Source organism: Poecile atricapillus, chromosome 2, assembly GCF_030490865.1.
Source record: "Poecile atricapillus isolate bPoeAtr1 chromosome 2, bPoeAtr1.hap1, whole genome shotgun sequence".
In the NCBI taxonomy this organism is placed as follows: Eukaryota; Metazoa; Chordata; class Aves; order Passeriformes; family Paridae; genus Poecile; species Poecile atricapillus.
This window is the reverse complement of record NC_081250.1, coordinates 101,382,015-101,401,018: the sequence shown is the minus strand read 5'-3', so window position 1 is coordinate 101,401,018 and position 19,004 is coordinate 101,382,015. Positions and strand designations below refer to the sequence as shown.

Genomic DNA, 19,004 nt, shown 5'->3' with positions numbered 1-19,004 from the left:
TAAAGGAAAGGAAAGGAAAGGAAAGGAAAGGAAAGGAAAGGAAAGGAAAGGAAAGGAAAGGAAAGGAAAGGAAAGGAAAGGAAAGGAAAGGAACTGGGCAGAGAGCGCCCCCTCCCGCTCTCAGCCACCGCCCGTGTCACCGCGGCTGGAGGGAGCGGGGTGGCGATGGAGCAGAGCCTTGCTGCAGCCGGGAGTGCACAGGGCACGGAGCGAGTGCCAAGTCCGTGTGACAAGCACACCAGCGATCCCTGCTGTTCCCAACCCTCCTGGAGGCGGCGCTCTGTTCCAGCAGCATCCTTAGTACTCGGGGGTCTGATTTGGGTGTTATGTTCCGTAACAGCGGCAAGCGGTGCTTGAAAAGTGGGGCACAGCGCCCGTGAGCGAGGGTGGATCCCAAACAGGTCTGGATCTCCCTTCTCCTTCTGCCCCGCTGTGCCCTCGAACGCCTTCTGGCTCTTGGTGGGAAATGGCTGCAGAGAGGTGTGGAGGGAGAGAAGGGGAGTACTCCTCTAGCACATGGAAGCTGTATTTAAAATACAGTGATGATTTAAATTTGGCAGGAAAATCCTTAGCCGCTAAATTTTGCCAAGCCTTCTGAGGGATTTCTTGCTGATATTTTCAGCAAATGACTTGGAAAATGAATCCTTTAGGGGTTAGAATTTTACTGGAGGCTGTTTTCATTATGTCTTTCTCACTTACCTAGAAATATACCAGAATAGTGTGAGTTTGCTTGAAGCCCAGCCTTAGAGCCTAAGGTATTCAGGTATTCTCGAAAACAGAAATGCACAGTATCCTGTTTCAAATGGTGCAGGAAGAATTAACAGGATTAGAATGGCTTAGCTGATAATAAATAAATAAATAAATAAATAAATAAATAAATAAATAAATAAATGTTTGGGGGGAAAAGGGGCGGGGGAAAGTGCAATATTGATGTTGGCCCTGAGAACTGCAGCAGAAACTAAAGGGGGGAAAAAAAAGTATTTTCCATTTCACCTCCCTAGAGACTCGGGGTATGTGTTTTTCTTGGGAAGGTATCTCCCTCACCTGTGACTTCATATCCAAGGAGAGTGGAATGAAAAGTCGTGGTGGATGCTGGATGGTTCCATATCCATACATTTGAGCCTAGCTGAGCTGTTCACAAAGCTCTTAATGGTCCATCGAAATGGTAAAAGTTTACTGACCCCACAACTTACTTGAAGATAGTTTCGAGATTCTTCACCATGAGAACTTAAAACCTTAAAGATTTGCCACAATACTTTCTCCTTTTAAAGAGACAAGTATTTTGAATGGGTCTGATTTCTTGTTTTCCGTGGAATTTTTTTTTAGATAAGGCCATTGAAATGTTCAGGTGAGAGCATAAAAATGGTTGAAGTAGATCAAGAGATGTTAAAATGTCTAGTTTGTTGTATTGATTTGTGATTTAGCACTTCATCTTTCCAATTCTTTGAATGTCAAAGTACACTTACATAGCATGGGTTTTTTGTCTAACATGTTATTTTCAAGACCTGATTTTTCTTTAATTATCATTTTGTTTATGAAGTCAGAATATCTACACAGAGCCATGTAGTGATTTATTCAGTGAGAAAAGGATTTTCATGTATGATTACCTCCTCTTTATTTGTGCATTTATGAATCCTTTTTTTCAGAAATTCTTATATAGCTGCTACTGCTGCTCAAATTGCCATGGTTTTTAAAGAGAATAATGCTTATTGATAGTTCCCACATGCACTGGCAGGCACATCTAAAACCTGTACTTTTGTGTTCACAGCTTGCATAATATAAAATTTAGAGATTGCTTGTCAAACCAAGTGTCAGCTGAGTTTCCTAGGAAACTCACTGAAGATATTTATAAAACTACTGATCAGCTTAATAATAGATATAATAATGTCAGTACCTCATGATTTTTTTTAACTTTATCAGTCCATTTTAGTTTGCTTTAATTTGTTGCTAAACCAAACCACTGCATTTCCGAACAGAGCAGAAGAGACCTTCCTTCCAATACCTTGCCTAATTAATACCTTAAGAAAAGGGTAGTTTTTGCTAGTCCATGTAAAGAAATATAAAACACCCTATGTAAAATTTAAAAGAACATAAATGTCATACTGCTTATCTGACTGAATCCTTTATAAGTAAAACCACAATTGTGAAATAGAAGTGTAAATATTGTATCATGTTATTGTTTGTTTACTGTTGAATTGAATGTGTGAATTTTTTCATGGTACATGCATACAAAACAGCCGCTGCTGAACTAACATAAATCCTGAGTATGGGTTTCTGTAGAACCTACATAAACAAAAGGCCTGTCAGTATTGTAAAAAGGCATGATTCTGTGAAAATAATTACATCCCTGAACTGGAGGAAAAAACGACAACAACAACACCACCATAAAAACCCTTGATCTGAAAAGATAGTAAGTGATACTTGGTGTCCATTTTTATTCCTTCTTCTGTTATTATGTTTTCCTCACACTGATCCTTTGAGTTGGGACATCAGCATTGCCACAGTTGTGAGATTTTTTTTTGTAATTTAAGCTCTTTAAATAAAAATTTCCGTCATGTAAATTCAAAATTTGCTGATCTGTAAATATATATATGTATGTGTATAAAATAATCTATATTTTGTCAGGACATAATCAAGACAATTAGGATTAAGTGAAGTTAACATCCTCTAGAAAGCAGTTTAGAAAAGTAATTCCAGTTTTTCCATTTTAATATGGCAATGAGAATGAAGTTAGTGTGTTTAGAAATGAGGCAGTACTGACTCCTTATCTCATCTGGAATCCATTTCTTGTACCCAGTATGTACCTTTGCCTGTCAGGACTATTTTTTGATGCTGTGCTAATTAGCCAAGTAAGGAGTTCATATAAAGGCTATTCGAGAGCTGATTTTCTTTTGAAAAGGTAAAAGTATAGCTGTCTGTGTTTCACTGTCTTAGAAATCTCATTGCACACTTAACAATGTCATTGCAGAGGAAATCTTAGGAAGCCTGTCCATCACACACTGGAAAGGTTAATTTCCTATAGAGCTACAAAATTTATCCCAATCCTAATAGTAGCTATGTGTGGATTTATTGAATTCTATTGTTTCCTTTCCAGCTTGTTACAGCAAGGTGGCAGATAAAACCTTGTAAATCATTGCATTTATTTTAATGCAGCTTACATGCAGACAGCAACCTTACAAGCATAAAATGGTACAGCTGCTGTGTCAAACGATCTTTTTCAAGCACATGGTATTTGTCAGAGCTGGCTCTCTCTTAGCTGTGGTGCTGCAGTGTAGGGTATTCAAAACTGGTCTTTCTGCTGGGAGGAAGTGGAAGATGACTTCAGCTCATAGGTAGGACATATAATTAGAAGACTTACCTCTTTCCCAACCTGCCATGGATTGTGTGTAACGTGACTGCATTACTCCTCACTCCTCTGTTCCTTATCGTAATTTTCCTTTTTGAAACGTGCAAAAACTTCCCTTAAGTACTTGTTGTATAGGTGAGAAAGATGTGAGTTAGCACTTAATACTGTGTTGAAGTATTTTGGATAAATTCTGCCAAAATGGTCCCGGTATTGCGGAGACAAGATGTATTGTCTCTGATTTATACACCAACTTCACAAGACATGTTTCTGCAAATAAAGCCAATTCACGCTCTCTTGTAAGGTTTGTGATGGAGTTATATGTGTTCACAAGCACTGACTTCAGTCCACACTCTTAAGAAGATCCCTTTCTGTGTCAGCCATAGTCTGTACTTTGGAACAGACTTTGAAGAACAACCATGTTAAGGAAAATTACTCAGATCAGGACATTTCAGCCTGGAGGCGTTTTTGCTTTGGGCTTTTTTGCCTTCCCTTTTCATGTTCTGTGCTGCAAGCATGAAGTGAGAGTTCTCTCAGTAATAGGAGTGTCACTTCAAAATGCATCTCTCTGCTCCAGGGATAGCTGAAGTTAAACTTTGCTCAGTCAAGGTGATGAAAATCATCTGACCAAAAGGTTCAGCCTGAATACAACTGTTTTCCTATGATGACTGTATCTGACTGTACAAATGTACTTTTATATCCTTACATAAATGTATAGGGCTTTTGGCAAGGAAGGAGGATTTGTGAAAAGATCCTTTTTCTTCAGAGTTTCTTCTGTATAGTTTTGCTAACAGGCATCTATTGGGTTATGCTAAACAATGATTTTTTTTTTTTTTAAACCGTGTGCTTAGCCATCACACCGTGATCATCCAGAAAGAAATGCTGGATATTCTAACTGTAGATACTGCATTTTGTTTCCCTGCTACAACAATGGAGGTTCAAAAAGGAAAAATATTATAAGTAAATACATATGCAGTGTATTTTCTTTTCCTTTCAGTTCATATCCGTGGGAAACTGCTATGAGAATTACAAACAGCTTTTAGGGGGCTATTTTTTCTACTAGCCAGTGTGTGTGACCCCTGTGTTAACAGTGAGTTACATTTTAAGTCAAGAGTTCACTGTTTTTTTCTTTCTTTCCCACTGCAATTAAGTGGGACATGTATTTCATGTGCACACTCAAGTAAAATTGGGGAAAACTTGCCTTTTGATAAAGAAATCTTGATAATATTGTAGTGGGATGTGTCAGCCAATGGGATATTCACTGCCAAATACCAAATAATCATATGGAAATTCAAGAAAGCTTCCAAGTCATACAGGCAGTCTGAGGAGAGTGAGCTAGCTGGGCTCACAGGAGATCTAAGGAATGGGTGGAAGTGAGAGAGTAGAACCTGTCTGTTTTAGCAATAATTATAAAATCACATTTTTCTGTCCTCCCTGCATTTTAAGTGCTGCCATTCTAACACATATTAGGAAATAATTAAAGCTTGAAAAATCATTTAAATAATCATAGAATGTAGTTTCCCCCTGGTTTTCTGGTTCTCTTTTCTCTTGTAATTCCCTGCAGCTCTAAGTCTTTCTTTCAGTCTGTGCGTGTCTCTGAGTTTTGGTGACATAAAGAATCAGAATTCATTAACCTCCACTTTTTGTGCTTTAATTGCAGTGTTGGAGGACACGAAGTCAGTACAAAACTTTTTGTATGTACCAACAAGCATTTCTGCTAAAGTTACTGAGACCATAAATAACATAACATTATATTTGATCAGCATTATGCTAAATAAAAACACCCCTTCACCACATTTTCTGTATTAAATCCCAAAATATTTTTTAAGTCTCAACAACCATATGATGTTATGATGTGTGGTTAGTTGTAGTATTTTTTAGTGGACCTCACAAAATTGTAACATTTTAACTGCATTTTGAACCACTTGTGAGTACTGCAGAATGGTAACTTTAAAGGTGCTGTATTGAAACAAAGTCTGGGTAAAATGTTTTTTTGGCTTATAAAATGTAACCTTGAGCAATATGAGGAAATAATCAGGTTCCTAACTTACCTATTCAAGTTGTGTTTTACATCTCAGCAGGAGTGTAAACTAGAAAAGGTGGGGAAATGTCTTCTACTAGACAGTATTTTATATATCTAAGTGCGTGTTTATTTTTCTTCTAGCTTTTTGGAAAGAATTGACAGCGTCAGCATGGATGACTACACACCCACAGATCAGGTTAGTAAAAGTAATGGGGCAGGGTCTGAACCAAGACTGACGTTCATCTGTGTAATTTATTTTAGTCTCTACTGCAGCTGAAATAGGGCATATGGCAGAATAGCAAAATATGGTCTAGCAGTTTGGGTAATGGGTATTAAAGAAGAGGCATTTTGGTGGTGCAGACTTGTTTTTTACTGTCATAACATCTAGGTCAGTGATCCCTGTAATACATCAGTTTTATCTTCTTGCTTCCCATTCTGTATTCCACAAAAGAAAGGTGAATGGAAAAAAGAATAGGAAGCATAAATGTAAAAGTTATGGTTTCCCTCACCAGTCTTCTCTACAGATAAGCAATGCTTTATTTCAATGGTGGAGGTGATCCCAGAGGGAGACTTCCCATGTCTGTCAGAAGGGTCCTTCAGGGGCAAAAGCTTGCAGTGGATAAGGTGTCCACGTTCAGGGGAGAGCAGCAGTGGCAGCAGCAGAACTTGCAAACTTCTCTGCGGGCCTGCAAATTCCTTCTTTGCAATCTGTGCCCATCTCCTGCGGGTGGCAGAGTTTCTGTTCAAGCCTTCTTTGCAAGACAGTACATTTTTTTCTCAGATGCTGTGATACCTCTTGATGGAGTGCTCTAAATGACAAACACACTCCTGTTAAGGCTGAACTGGTGCAGCCTTGAAGTAAGGACAGGCTTCACCATGTTGCCTGGCTTCAGCTGCCTTCCCTGAGCTCAGGCTGTGTGCTTTCCTTTGCTGTCTCTTCAGCAAACATTCTGCAGTTGTTATTTTTCAGTGCTGCTATCCCACTGTCATTTAGCAGTCTCAGCCAAGATTATGGGCCACATCATAAACTCCAAATACAAGTGGCAGAAGAGAATCCCTGCACTGGATAATTCAGTCTAACCATGCAAGGCAAATAACAAGTGGATGGATGCTTTTAAAATCTCACTGTGAAATCAGGGAGTGAAATTCAGGGAAATTAGGTGACTTGCTAGAGATCACCCAAGGAAGCATACAGAGAAGAGCCTGTTCCTTCAGACCTAGTTTAGGTCCATAACCACAAGCATGTCCTGTAGTCGACCCAATATAGGATCAATTATTTAAGCACTCAAGACGTTTTCAGACCAAAGCAATTTGCTCCATTTAGACCTCATGGTTTTAGTGTCGAGATCACCCATCTAGAGATAGAAGTCAGTGAAGAAAAGTCTCATTTTTGCTTTCATTATTTATGTTAGTATTGGCCTGTTTATTCTTGGAAAGCCCTTCTCTACCTGAAGTAGTCTTTCATCACCTAGAAATTCTTCCCAATATTTCCTTTGGGGAGAAATGTCTTGAAAGATCAGAAAAGGCCCTTGGTATTTGGCAGGTGGAAAACTTTTGCTCTGATGGGGGGATTCTCTTTTGCTTTTGTTTTCATCGTGTTACGCTGTATCAGCTGCCTTGCCAAATTAACTGGTAAAAATCACTTATTTCTTCTCTTCCCTTGCTTTCTGGTTTTTGGGTGTGGTTTTTTTGCACCGTAACAATGTCAGCAAGTGACAGAAAATGACAGTAACATATAAAATAACTCAAAGTATTAAATAAGTGGCCTTGAGCTGAGTGCATGCAGCTGTCAAAACAGCCAGGGTTTGCCTTGGCTACCAGAAGCGGTAGATGGTGCAGTAAGGAAAAAAGACAAGGTGTGCTTGCACTCTGCACTACTGGCTGCCTGCTTCCATCCAGGAACGGGGCATCATAAATTGCTTTTGCCTAGTCCCCTTGAGAATTGAGAAAATTACTATTTTTTTTAATTATTAAAGGAGAGTTGGTTAAGTTGTAAAGTATTGCTAGTTTAAAAAATAGGAAAGAAATTCCATATTTCTGCACGACCTAAATTCTGTTCCCTTGTGCTCTGTAACAGAGCTTTAATTACTCAGTCACAAGCTATTATTTCAATAGGGTTCCTGTCTCATTCAGTACAAAAGAGGGCAGAGTTAAGGTTGCCTGGGCAACTGTAAATCTGGAGTTTTCTAATATTTGAATACTTGACTTTACAACATGAATAACATTTTTCTTAGTTTTATGTAACTTCAGATTTCATTATTGTCATCACATACCAATGTGTGTGACCATCAAGACCAGGTGGGCAGTAAGGAGAACATAGATGGGGTCTCCTGCATTCTGAGTGCACAAACCAAATGCAGTGATCATGATCAAGTTTATCTACCATGTCAGCACAGACAAATGCCAATTTACCAAGTCCGACTGAACTTTCATTAAATTAAAATTTAAGATTTTTCATGGAAAATAATATTCCAAGCTTTTAAAAACAAAATTAGGTTAGAAAAAAGCCTTACTAATCAGCTTTGTTCTTATTTCCAGGACCTACTAAGATGCAGAGTGTTGACATCAGGGATTTTTGAAACAAGATTTCAAGTAGATAAAGTAAATTTCCAGTAAGTCCATTAGTAATGATTTATGAATATCATACTCATTTTTAACAACTCCATTCAGATGTCTGTGCTCATGTATGCATGGTATAGCAGGCTTGGGGTGGGAGTGGATGGCTTTTAGTTGTTTGATTTGGCTTTTTAGCTCTCTTTCCAGAGGTTCTAGTAAAATTACCTCATACTTTGCAAGAAGAGCTTTCATTAGTTATGTATATTAGCAGTGTTCTATGGTAGGGTTGTGTGTAGCTGCTTGAAAAACTGGTGCATTGGTATAGCACTGTAAAATCATAAAATACCTTTGGGGATGAGAGCTCACAAAAGTCAGTGGGAATCCTTCCTTCTTCCACAGGGCTGCAAGTCTGTGTTTGTCGAAGTTTTTTGCTGTATCTGTAAAACTTCCACAGTCAGACTGGCTTTTCTCTCCAGTTCTTGCCAAGAAAGGTGGCAGTGCTGCCAGGGCCGAGCTGCCTCATGTCCTCCTCCATATAGAGATGCCCTCTCCCCACCACCCTTCAAAATATCCTGAAACCTGTACTTGTTTGTGGTATTACAGGACATATGCACTGCTATGGACTGGAAAGGCCAACACTTGTCCTTGAAGAGTGTATTTCTCATTTTATGGGTTCACTAGCCTTCTCCTGGCAGAGCAGGGCAGGTGGAGCAGTGCAGCTGTCTCTGACCTGCAGTGCAGCGTCAGCAGATCTCTCTCCTCTTCAGGCGATATTTTACTGCCCCTGTCCTTGGGGTTGTCAGATTCTTAAACTGAACCCTTGTGCTGTGCATGCTTCGTGTGACTTTTCCCTAGTGCACATAAGTGATATAACATCCTATGGCTTTTTAACAGCATGTTTGATGTAGGTGGCCAGAGAGATGAGAGAAGAAAATGGATCCAATGCTTTAATGGTAAGTAAAAACATTCTATGTTTTATTTAGAACTTAATCCCTGAGATGTGAGCAGTTTAGTGTTCATATCCGCACCTAGTACCTCACTAGTACAGAAGTCCAGTGTTACAGATAACTTTTTTCTGCTATTTTTGGCTGATTGGTGAATAATAGCACTGTTACCCTGAGGAGTATATGCTGGGATAACAGAGATGTTCTATTCTCTCTCCTTTCTTTCCTTCTTTCTTTTGTGTGTTCTGCCCAGATGTCACAGCTATCATCTTCGTTGTGGCTTGCAGCAGCTACAACATGGTAATAAGGGAAGACAACAACACAAACAGACTACGGGAATCCCTGGACCTTTTCAAAAGTATCTGGAATAACAGGTAAAACAAACCTCATTTCCTATCCATCCTCCCCAGTTTAATTACAGTTCAACTCCTTTTAAAATAGGACTCCTCTTGCTATAGGCTCAAATTGTTTCTTCAGAAAATACCCAGGTTGGGCCAGGTCTCAGAGTGTCCCCATGGTGACACCCTTTCCTGGTAGGGACACCGTGGCAAACGGACAGCACACGTGGCATTTCACCACTCCTGCCAAAATGAGTCAGGGCATGGGGACAGCTTAGAAAGGGCAAGACCTCCAGGCTGGCTGCTGCAAGGGAGGCAGGGGAGACCCTCTCCTGGCATCACTCTCTGCTGGTTGGCTGAGACCAGGATAGTCCGAGGAACATTTGATCTCCTCAAACACATAACCTAACTGGAACTGCCATTAAATTGCCATGCTGCCACAGTGCCTGTAAATCATAGGTACATAACCAAACAGCAAGTGGGCTTGTGGTGGAGAACAAGTGAAAACAATGTGCAAAATATGGTGATGAACTTTTCAGCACATACCTGTGAGGATGTTCTGCGCTGAGAAGTGATTGAAGACAGAGTGAAGGGAGAATGTTAACTGCACATCCCAAGGCACATTGTCACAGTGATGGATTAATTGGGAAAGAATAGAGACACTATTTTCTTTCCATTCATCAGGTGTCATACAGGCTACCCTAAAAGATGAGATATCTCTGTGGATGAACAGCAGCTTAGAGCAGTCTGAGGGAAGGAAACAAGGAAGCTTTCTAGCTTTTTTTTTTTTTTTTTTGCTTTATCACAACCAAATAAAGCAGACAGTAGTGTCTGGTTGTGAGTTGTGGTGCTTCTAGAAAATGTCATCAGTTTCTCAATTTGATTTCTAAAAATTTAGAAAACAATTTTGAAAACTGTTTTTTAGCAATGTCCACTGAAGTTTTTATAAATGTATTTACTGACCCTAGAAATATACACACCAGTACAGGTACAGACCAATCAGAACAATCATTTAGGTCATCTTTTTTTTTTTCTGTTGAAGCATGTTGTACACTATTTCACACAGGGATAGCCAGTAAATTTTCTATCAATGTGATACGTTTTGGTTGATTAACATGTCAGAGATAACACAAACATTTGGTTTCTTTTTGACAGGTGGTTACGGACCATTTCTATCATTTTATTCTTGAATAAACAGGACATGCTGGCTGAAAAAGTCTTGGCAGGGAAATCAAAAATTGAAGATTACTTTCCTGAATACGCGCATTATACTGTACCTGAGGATGGTAAGGTTTTTCCCCATGCTGGGATCGGACCTGCTGGCATGGCCCAGCCCATAGCTCCTCTCTCTGTCTCTCTGTCTATCTCACACACACATTCACAAGCACACACTGTGCCTTGACATGAGCTGCTGGTCAGGTAACTCACAAGCACCCTGGTGTGGGTAGGGCCTGAAGGGATTCCGACTCCACAGCACCTGCCCTCCCCTTTTGGGAGGAACCACCAGCCCCAGAAGAGCAAAGCAGCCACAAGTCCTCCCCCTTCCCAGAGGCTGCTGCCTGGGCCTCCCACAGAGCTGAACTTTGTCAGGGATTCATGAGATTTATTTTGCAGCCATTCTGCATCCTCCAACACTGTAAATTTCAGTTTTTGAAATACTGATGGGAAGCCCAGCAGACCAGTAAGAGAACTTTAATGGAGGAAAGCCACAACACTAGATAGGAAGAGAACTCTGGTGATGGAGCAACCAGTTTCTTATCTTCAAGAAGTGCAACAGTTCCTGCACCACAGTAACATATTGCAGAGGTAAACTGATATTATGCCAGGTGTGTATCAGGCAGGAAGCTCCCCAAAGGTCTCAGGTCTGTCTAGCAAAAGTGGTGACCACTCATCACTGCCTTACCTGCATGATGTCCCTGGCATGGTGCTTGAAGCCACCTGTTGGAAAAGGCTTTCATTCTCCACCAACCACCACCAACAGCCTTGGTTACAGAGGTGAAGATGGTGATGAGCAATTTCCAGCCTTCATCGAGGTCTGGAACTTCATGAGTGTGATTCTGAGTTTCAGGTGCAGAGAGGATAAATGAACTGTCCTAAAATCTGAGTTGATCTGGCATCTGTTCTATAATGCTGAGGGCTTTCTGAAGAAATCTTGTCTCCATCACCCAAATTTCCCCTTCTTAAACATACACCACATAGACAGAATTAGAGTGCATTTTCAGCGTTTTTTTAGAATAAGCCAATTGTCAGAAAAAAGTAGCATTTGATATTTCTCAGAGAGATTTCACAGTGGGTATCTAGAGTGATCCAGAATATTCACACATGAAGCAGTTCTCTATTTTTAACCTGTAGTTGTTCACTTATTCTTCATTTTCAGCTGACATTATTTAAGGGCAGCACTGAATTCCAATATGCTGTTGATTGTGCTGCTGCTCTATTTTTACCCCCAGCACTATGGAAAAAAAAATACATTTCCATATTATGATAAATTCTGCCCTAAACAATATTATGTTTATAAGCATCTGATTTTGGTATCCTAGGTGAGCGATAACACTGAAAGGAAATAAATAGGTTATCTCTTCACTACATTGTTGTTTTACACTGAGAATAAATAGTCATTGTGTGGCCTTAGTGACAGCTTGATCTGCCAACAAACAGTTAATACCGACCAACAAGTTTCCTGCTCAACAAGAATTTAATCCAAGACTCCTTGATGGACAATATAGCTGAAGGATTCTGCTGAATTGGGGCCTGGAAATAAAATACATTTTTATATATATATATATATGTGTATCAAAAGGCATTTCAATGCTATGATTTTTTACAAGTGTAATCTTGAACTAACAATTTTTATACACACATCCCTGCCTGCAGAAGCTTTTTTCCGGAGACGCTGTTCTGCTGCAGAAACTGAACAGCTCAGCTGCTTTTTCTAGTCATCTTTTCTGATAAAAACTAAACCCTAACTCCCACTTGTTTTATATCTATATGAACAAACTTGTGTATGTGAGTAAGCCTTTTTGTGATATGACCAATGACATTGTTGCAATGATTTCAGCAATTTTCAGGTTCCTAAAATACGTTATATGCATAGTCAGGTTTTACAGTACTCTTCATTTTAGGATTCCCTACTGGGAGTCTCCTCTAGTATTTAACATTTCAATTTCTGTACTGAAGGGCTACTTCCTCCTTATTAAATCTTTTGTTACAAATAGATGATTTTTTGGTTTTTGTGTTTCTGATGTCATTTGTTTTTAATTGAACAGCAATACCAGATGCAGGAGAAGACCCCAAAGTCACAAGAGCCAAGTTTTTCATCCGGGATGAGTTTTTAGTGAGTAATTTTCATCTTATGTGTGATTCTATCATAGGAAATACTGACAGATGGCATAGTTTATTTAGGGAAAACTGATGGGGTTCTGCAGAAAGCTAGAAGGAGAGGACAACGTCTGGCAATTCCCTAATTCTTTTCAGCTGCCTGTCTTACAGAGCCTTCCTCAGTGCTGCACATTTTTATGCCCATTTTTTATGAAGTCACCTGCCATGCAAACTGTCACACAGGAAGTGCTAGTGCTTGGAATGTACATGTACAGTCCATGCATAAACAAATAGGCTTTCTTACTTCTATCCTGCATTCCTTCAAGGAGTTTGGCAGTAGTCAGCTGACAGCAGGAATTGAAAAAAAAAAAAAAAAAAGGCTGGCCTATTTTATGATTTTATGGTTAAATAAGATTTCTGGTATGCGAGTTAGGAGGTTTGCCTCACCTTTGGACTGGTGTCATGGCCCTGCTGAACCATCATAAGAAAGTTTCTTTGTCTAGTCACATTTTTCTTGCAATTGAGGTTTCCTCTATGGAGGAAGTGAAGAGGTGGTGTTTACATTTTGAAGGTGAAAGCAGTTGTCAGGCACACAATCACAGCCCAGCTCTGCTGTCAGAAACAGAGAGTTTAATCCAGTATCACTTGTGGCTTCACTCAATCTGAGTTGTTCCCACAGTGCAGAGCAGTAACAGAGACCAGAACCAAAGCTCATCCGTCATGCCCTACTGGTAGAAACCGTATGTGTGTGTTTGAGATAACAAATTGAGTTGTTAGAATTACAAATTTTAAAGTCATGATGTGTTTACAAGCATTGTTAGGATTTACAGCTGCTGACGCACCAAAAAAGAATCAATTAACTGTATTCACACTTTGGGGATTTCCAGTTGCCACCTCAGCCTTCTGGATCCCGAGGAGAAATGTCAGATAGCACTGTGTTAACGTAAGAGTTACCAAAAAACTCACTCCAAGGCAAATCTCTCCTGTGGTAACGCTGGAATCCTGTCAAGCAGGTGACGATATCCAGTCTGGAAGGAGAGTAGCTCTGAGAGACGAGTTATGGGGAAATTAGGGTGAAACTCCCTACCTTTATCTATTTTATTATTTAGAAAAACACATCAAGGGCGAGGTCCTTACCTGCTGTGACTCACTGGCATTACGGAAGGCGGCCACCTACGAAGCGGGGAGGGGGCGTAGGCACTGCAGCCACGTAAGAAACTCCTGTGGGTGCTGGGGGCACGGCTCTTGTGCTGGGGCCAGCACCTGCCAGCTGCCAGGCATTCCTTGGGGCTTGCCAGGCATGGGGCCAGAGCAACTTCTCCCTCATTTCCCTGCAACTGCTGCAGGTTTGGCAGAGCATCTCCTCTGTAACACATCTGTCTCCTGGCTTTGTGCTCTGAGTAACATGGCCATGCCTGGACAGGGTGGGGTGGGAGAATGCCAAATAGAAATAGTTGCTTCCAGTTCCATGGGGTCAGGCACAAAAGGCTGAGGTTTCAGAGAGGGAGTGATAAAGGCCACGGGAGAAATACAGACTGGCAGGGATCAGATGGCCTTAGCCAGGTGCCAGGAAGAAAAGGCCTGTATTTTCTACCTGTGTCTGCTTTGGCTTTGCTTTATACTTTCTTTCCCAAGTTTCTTGATTTATGATATTTTCCTTGCCCCACTCTGTTTAATTTTCAGGAATGATTCAGAGAAACCTGTGTTTATTATGCTTTATTGTGATTTTTTTTGTGGTATCAGGTTTGCATAAACCATAGAGATGCATAACAGTCACTGCCATGGTGCTGCACCCCTTAAAACTGCCTGGCTGTAGGAATGTAGTAGCAAATTTAAAGCCTGTAATTTGAAGAATTTTAGTAGGAGGTTAAAATCGACCATGTGTCCAATAACTATTGCTATGCAGTAGTATACGAGGATTAGAAAGGCAAGATATGTCAGCTCATGGTTTCAGGGTTGGTGTGGGGGCTGTGGCCCCTCAGCATTGAGCAGCAGGGCTGGAATCCATCAAATTTCAGTCAGGGAGCAGCATGGGAGGGACACCTGGGCCCAAGCCCAGCCAGTGCCTGCACCTCAGGGCTGGGCTGGCAAGGGCATCTCCCAGTCCTGGAAAAGTATCTTGTGGGAAATCCTCTGCCCTTCAGCTCAGGCACATCCTTTCTCCTCCCAGACTCTTCCTGGAGGCAGTGTGTGTATGCACTCCTCAGTGAGGCTGCTCCCAGCCCTGTTTTGGTGTTTTGCACACAGAGCTCTCCAGCTGCTGGTGTTTTGTTTGAGTACTTCCCCACTGTGACTCCAGTTAGAACAGTGGCATGGTCCCTCTGGTTCCTGTCCTGCTGCTTTTTACAAAACCTGAATCTGGGAGGTGAAGGAGCTGCTGTTCAAACACACAGAACAGGCTTCCTCGAATTTACATGTCATCCTGACCCCTGCAGTGTAGGGATGCCAGTATGAAATATTCCCACCTGGAAAGCAAATGTTCTTTCATCAGTGTCCCAGGGGATTTTTTTTTCCCCTGTGAACTTGTGCTAACTAACACACTGCTATTCAAAGTGAGTTTCGAGTTGGGGTGACAATTCTGCATTTATCTTCAAATGAGAGGAATGCAAGAGCTGGCAGGTGACAAAAACAGACAAGCCCCCAAATATTTTGAAAATATATCCTTTAGCATGCTGTGTATGTAACCAGGACCCTGTGGGCAGCTTATTGCCATAGACATGAGTGAAATCAGTCCATGATAAACACAAGCAGACAATTATATCAGTATTTTTCATGAGGGCAAGCCTTGAACTAGATATTGAAAGTAGCATGATAAGAAAATAATTTTTAGACTGTGTATGAACACCCCTGCATAATCAGTGTTAAATGTGTAATATTACCTAAATTACCTGGAAAAAATCTGCAATTTTTTGTTGATTTAACTATGTAAATTATGGCTCCTAAATGTCTATAGTTTTGCATATCTGTAGCCACAGGTATTGAAAAGGTCAAACCCATGTAAAATAAATCCTGTGTTAAAAATATACAGTGTAGCCAGAGTGAGACAGAACACTGTCTTTTGTTGTTTAGCCAGAGTAATTTACAATAAAATATAGAAAATAGTTATAAAAATTATTATCCTAAAAACTGAGCTTCTGCTTTCATGACGTTTCATTTATATTCTGCAAAATAATGATCTAGAATGGATTTCTATTTGTCAGTCCTATAGTAATACAGAACAAAAATTAAGATTTTTTTTTTAATATGTTTTAAGATCCTGGGGAATTTTAATAAAAAAACCATGGGCAAAATGACGCTGGAGCTTCAAGTTAGAACCGAAAAAGTTGTGCTGTAGTCTTGAAAAAATGTAATTGCGTATGGTCTGATATTTACTGGATTTGTCAATCCTTTATTACTCTAAGTGAACTCAGCCTCTCTGGTGATAACTCCACTAAATTCTGGGCGTAATGATGATACCAAGCCTTCAGCTGGCTTAATAGGTGCTCAAAGTGAAGGTAACTTTAGGGGCCCTCACACAAGAAGCAGAAACAGTAGAATGCTGTTCTCTGTCACTGCTGGCTACATAACTGAGAGGATTTTGGTTTTGTGTTGCTGACTTAAAACAAGAGTTAGAGAATTTGCCACATGATGGCACCAAAAAAAGAAGAGAAAACAATTCCTGGGGCAGCTGCATGGCAGGCTGCACAGTTGTCAGCAGCACAGATTTGGCTGCACAGTGATGGCAAATGGTGAGAGCCTGTGCAGCTGAGGTGGCTCCCACAAAGGACTCCTGTCCTGACCCTGTAACAGTATCCATAGGTTTCATAATCTTCATTTCAAATTTGTCACTCAGACTGACCAGACCACAGCCCTCCCTTCCTTTTGTTTACTTTTTTTAATGATCTGCATACAGATTTCCCAGGGTTCTTGGTTCCCCACAAGTGTGTAGACTGCTGAGAGGTGAAATTTCTCATGGCATGGCACCTGATCCTTTCTTTTTTGCCTCCCTCTTTCCACAGAGGATAAGTACGGCGAGTGGAGACGGCCGGCATTACTGCTACCCACACTTCACATGTGCAGTGGACACAGAAAACATCCGCAGAGTGTTCAACGACTGTCGAGACATCATTCAGAGGATGCACCTCCGCCAGTACGAACTCTTGTGAGGGGGATCACCGTGGAACCTGTGGTTTTAAATTCTTTGCTCCTTACTCTTTCTCTTGATACTACCCCACACAGGGTGGAAGAATATACTATAGAAATGTCAGTCTCTTCACTTTGTTTACTTTTAATTGTTTAACCTTAAAGCTGATTTGAAGGAAGTTTGGGTTATTTTCCCTTCATGCTTTTTGGGACTATTTTTGTGCTTTATTTTGACATGCCACTTCTTCGTCATTCCACTAAGCCCTTTGGCTACCTCTGTTCCCTTAGGTTTTGTTTTTTTAAAACTGAACGTGACCTGCTAAATTTTTTCCAGCGGGTTAACCTCAGTTCAGACCGGTATGTCAGCTGGATGACACTGAAGTCATACCTATCCCTCTGTGTGGGTTTCCTTTTTAACATGACATTGAAGAGTACTTGATGGGTGAAAAAAAGATTAATGCACTTTGTATCAGGTTATTAAATACTGTTGAGGAAGTAGACACACAATGTAGCAGCACCACAATATTTATTACTCTGTCACAGTTTTTAGCATTTCTGAGTTGCAGGTCAACTGATAAAGTGACCTCCTCTTTTAAGCCGTTACTGGCACAGGAAGTAGAGTAGATAATGAGAGGAACAGTGAAGACAAAGCAATTTTTCTGGGGTTTTGGAGCTAAGTGTCTCTGCACACCTCAGGCATTTGAATTACAGCTACTTTTCAGCCTGTTGCATCTAGGCAGAAAATTTACCACCCTCACTTATGTTATTTGTGCTGTCCACAAATGATCCTTTTAGTTTTGATCATTCTTGGACAACAGTCCTCTCCCTATATATATTTTTTTGTTTTACTGCTGGTTTATTATATTGTACAGACTGTAAAATGTAATATTATTTTGTACAACTTTATTGAAGAAAAATACTTGTAGAAGATCTTTGTGCCTTGATTATGGCTGTACCTGTAAAATGAGCTAAGATGTAAGTATGTTTTTGATTGCGCTGTACAGCTTGATGTCAACCTTACCTGCAGCAGTGACTGGAGGTAAGAACTTTATCTGTAGAGTTTAGGGGTTTTTTTCTGGTTTATATAAAAATGCTCTTTAGTATAAAAATTATAAATTATGCAAATTAACCACTTACCTTTCCAAGTAAGGTATTACAGTCACCGGATGTTGCAGCAAACATGCCTTTTCTCTTCTGAAGTCTCAGCTTTAAAACATTGGAATTCATTCAAGTGTCCAAATTGCAACCTGGTGTTGTTTTAATGGGAAACAAGGAATTATTTTCTTTTTCTTTTTTTTTTTTTTTTTTTGTCCTTTATATTTAGAAAATATGTTTGGTAATTCTTTGGTCATTCAAAGAACTTCACAATTGCACAGACCGATTGTGAATGTGTAAAGCACCATTATATAGAGCTCTTCAATCTTTGTACCAACAGCGGCTTTCATTGTGCAAGTAAATAGCAAGAAAGAAGATAAGAAAAAAAAAGGTGTATAAACCCTTGTGTCTGGCCTAAGAGAATTACAAGATGACATTTTTATTTCTCTTTTAATAAAGAGACACATTAGAAAATTATTTTATTTTAAATATTGTAGAATCAAAATGTGTGAATATTTCTCAAACTTGAATAATTTATGCAAATGACATTCTCAAAACAAGTTGTGGTACAGTACAATATATAAAAAGCAAGAATTGCTGTAGCAATAAGGCATGTCCTTTTTAGTAACTATAACACTGCTTTATATTTTATACATAGGTGTTTTATGTCTGTGACTATATACTTTTCCTGTGTCCAAGATAACCTGTACAAATGTCTAAAATTACAGTTGCAATAACAGAAACCTAGAGAAGTGTTAGACTACATTACTTTATAGAATGTTTTACCACACTTCGGACCATTCCCCCCCACTTCATTTTAAATTTAGGGAGACATGAAGAGCTAACACAGTCCCCACACTGACATATAAATCAGCATATTTTATTAACTTTTTAATGTATTGTTATAAGTTATAAACCCCAGTCGATCATATTTTTAAAATCAGACCACAGTCCAATTGAGAACTTGTTTCCATTTGAATATAAAAGAATCCCATTTTAGATACTATAATATGACCACTTTCTCTTCCCAGAAATCTGTATGTTCAATTTAGTCATATTTCCCAAAAAGTGAAAGGCTGGGCAGAGTAAGCTAACAGTAAATAAAATTCCCAAAATTTTCTTATTTCTCATGCCAAAGAAAGTAATAGAATGAATAGCAAGAAAGTAATTTTTTTAAAACTAGCCCCAGTCCAGGAGTTCAGGTTAGAGCTCCCAACCTCTGCAGGAACATCAGCAGGAAAACTGGTCCTGGTGTGAAGTAGTCC

At 39.9% G+C, this 19,004-nt stretch overlaps 1 protein-coding gene across 3 annotated transcripts in view; it reads left to right on the top strand.

Annotated features, from left to right (window-relative positions):
* GNAL (G protein subunit alpha L) overlaps positions 1-16,773 on the top strand; it is a 181,307-nt gene extending 164,534 nt beyond the window's left edge. For all 3 annotated transcript variants that reach the window (XM_058830404.1, XM_058830405.1, XM_058830406.1), the window contains exons 6-12: positions 5,508-5,562; positions 7,905-7,978; positions 8,817-8,875; positions 9,120-9,240; positions 10,360-10,490; positions 12,471-12,538; positions 16,521-16,773. In XM_058830404.1, the coding sequence (XP_058686387.1) occupies positions 5,508-5,562; positions 7,905-7,978; positions 8,817-8,875; positions 9,120-9,240; positions 10,360-10,490; positions 12,471-12,538; positions 16,521-16,667 (655 nt within the window). In that variant the 3' untranslated portion in view covers positions 16,668-16,773. The remainder of the gene's footprint in view (positions 1-5,507; positions 5,563-7,904; positions 7,979-8,816; positions 8,876-9,119; positions 9,241-10,359; positions 10,491-12,470; positions 12,539-16,520) is intronic.
* The last annotated feature ends 2,231 nt before the right edge of the window (positions 16,774-19,004 follow it).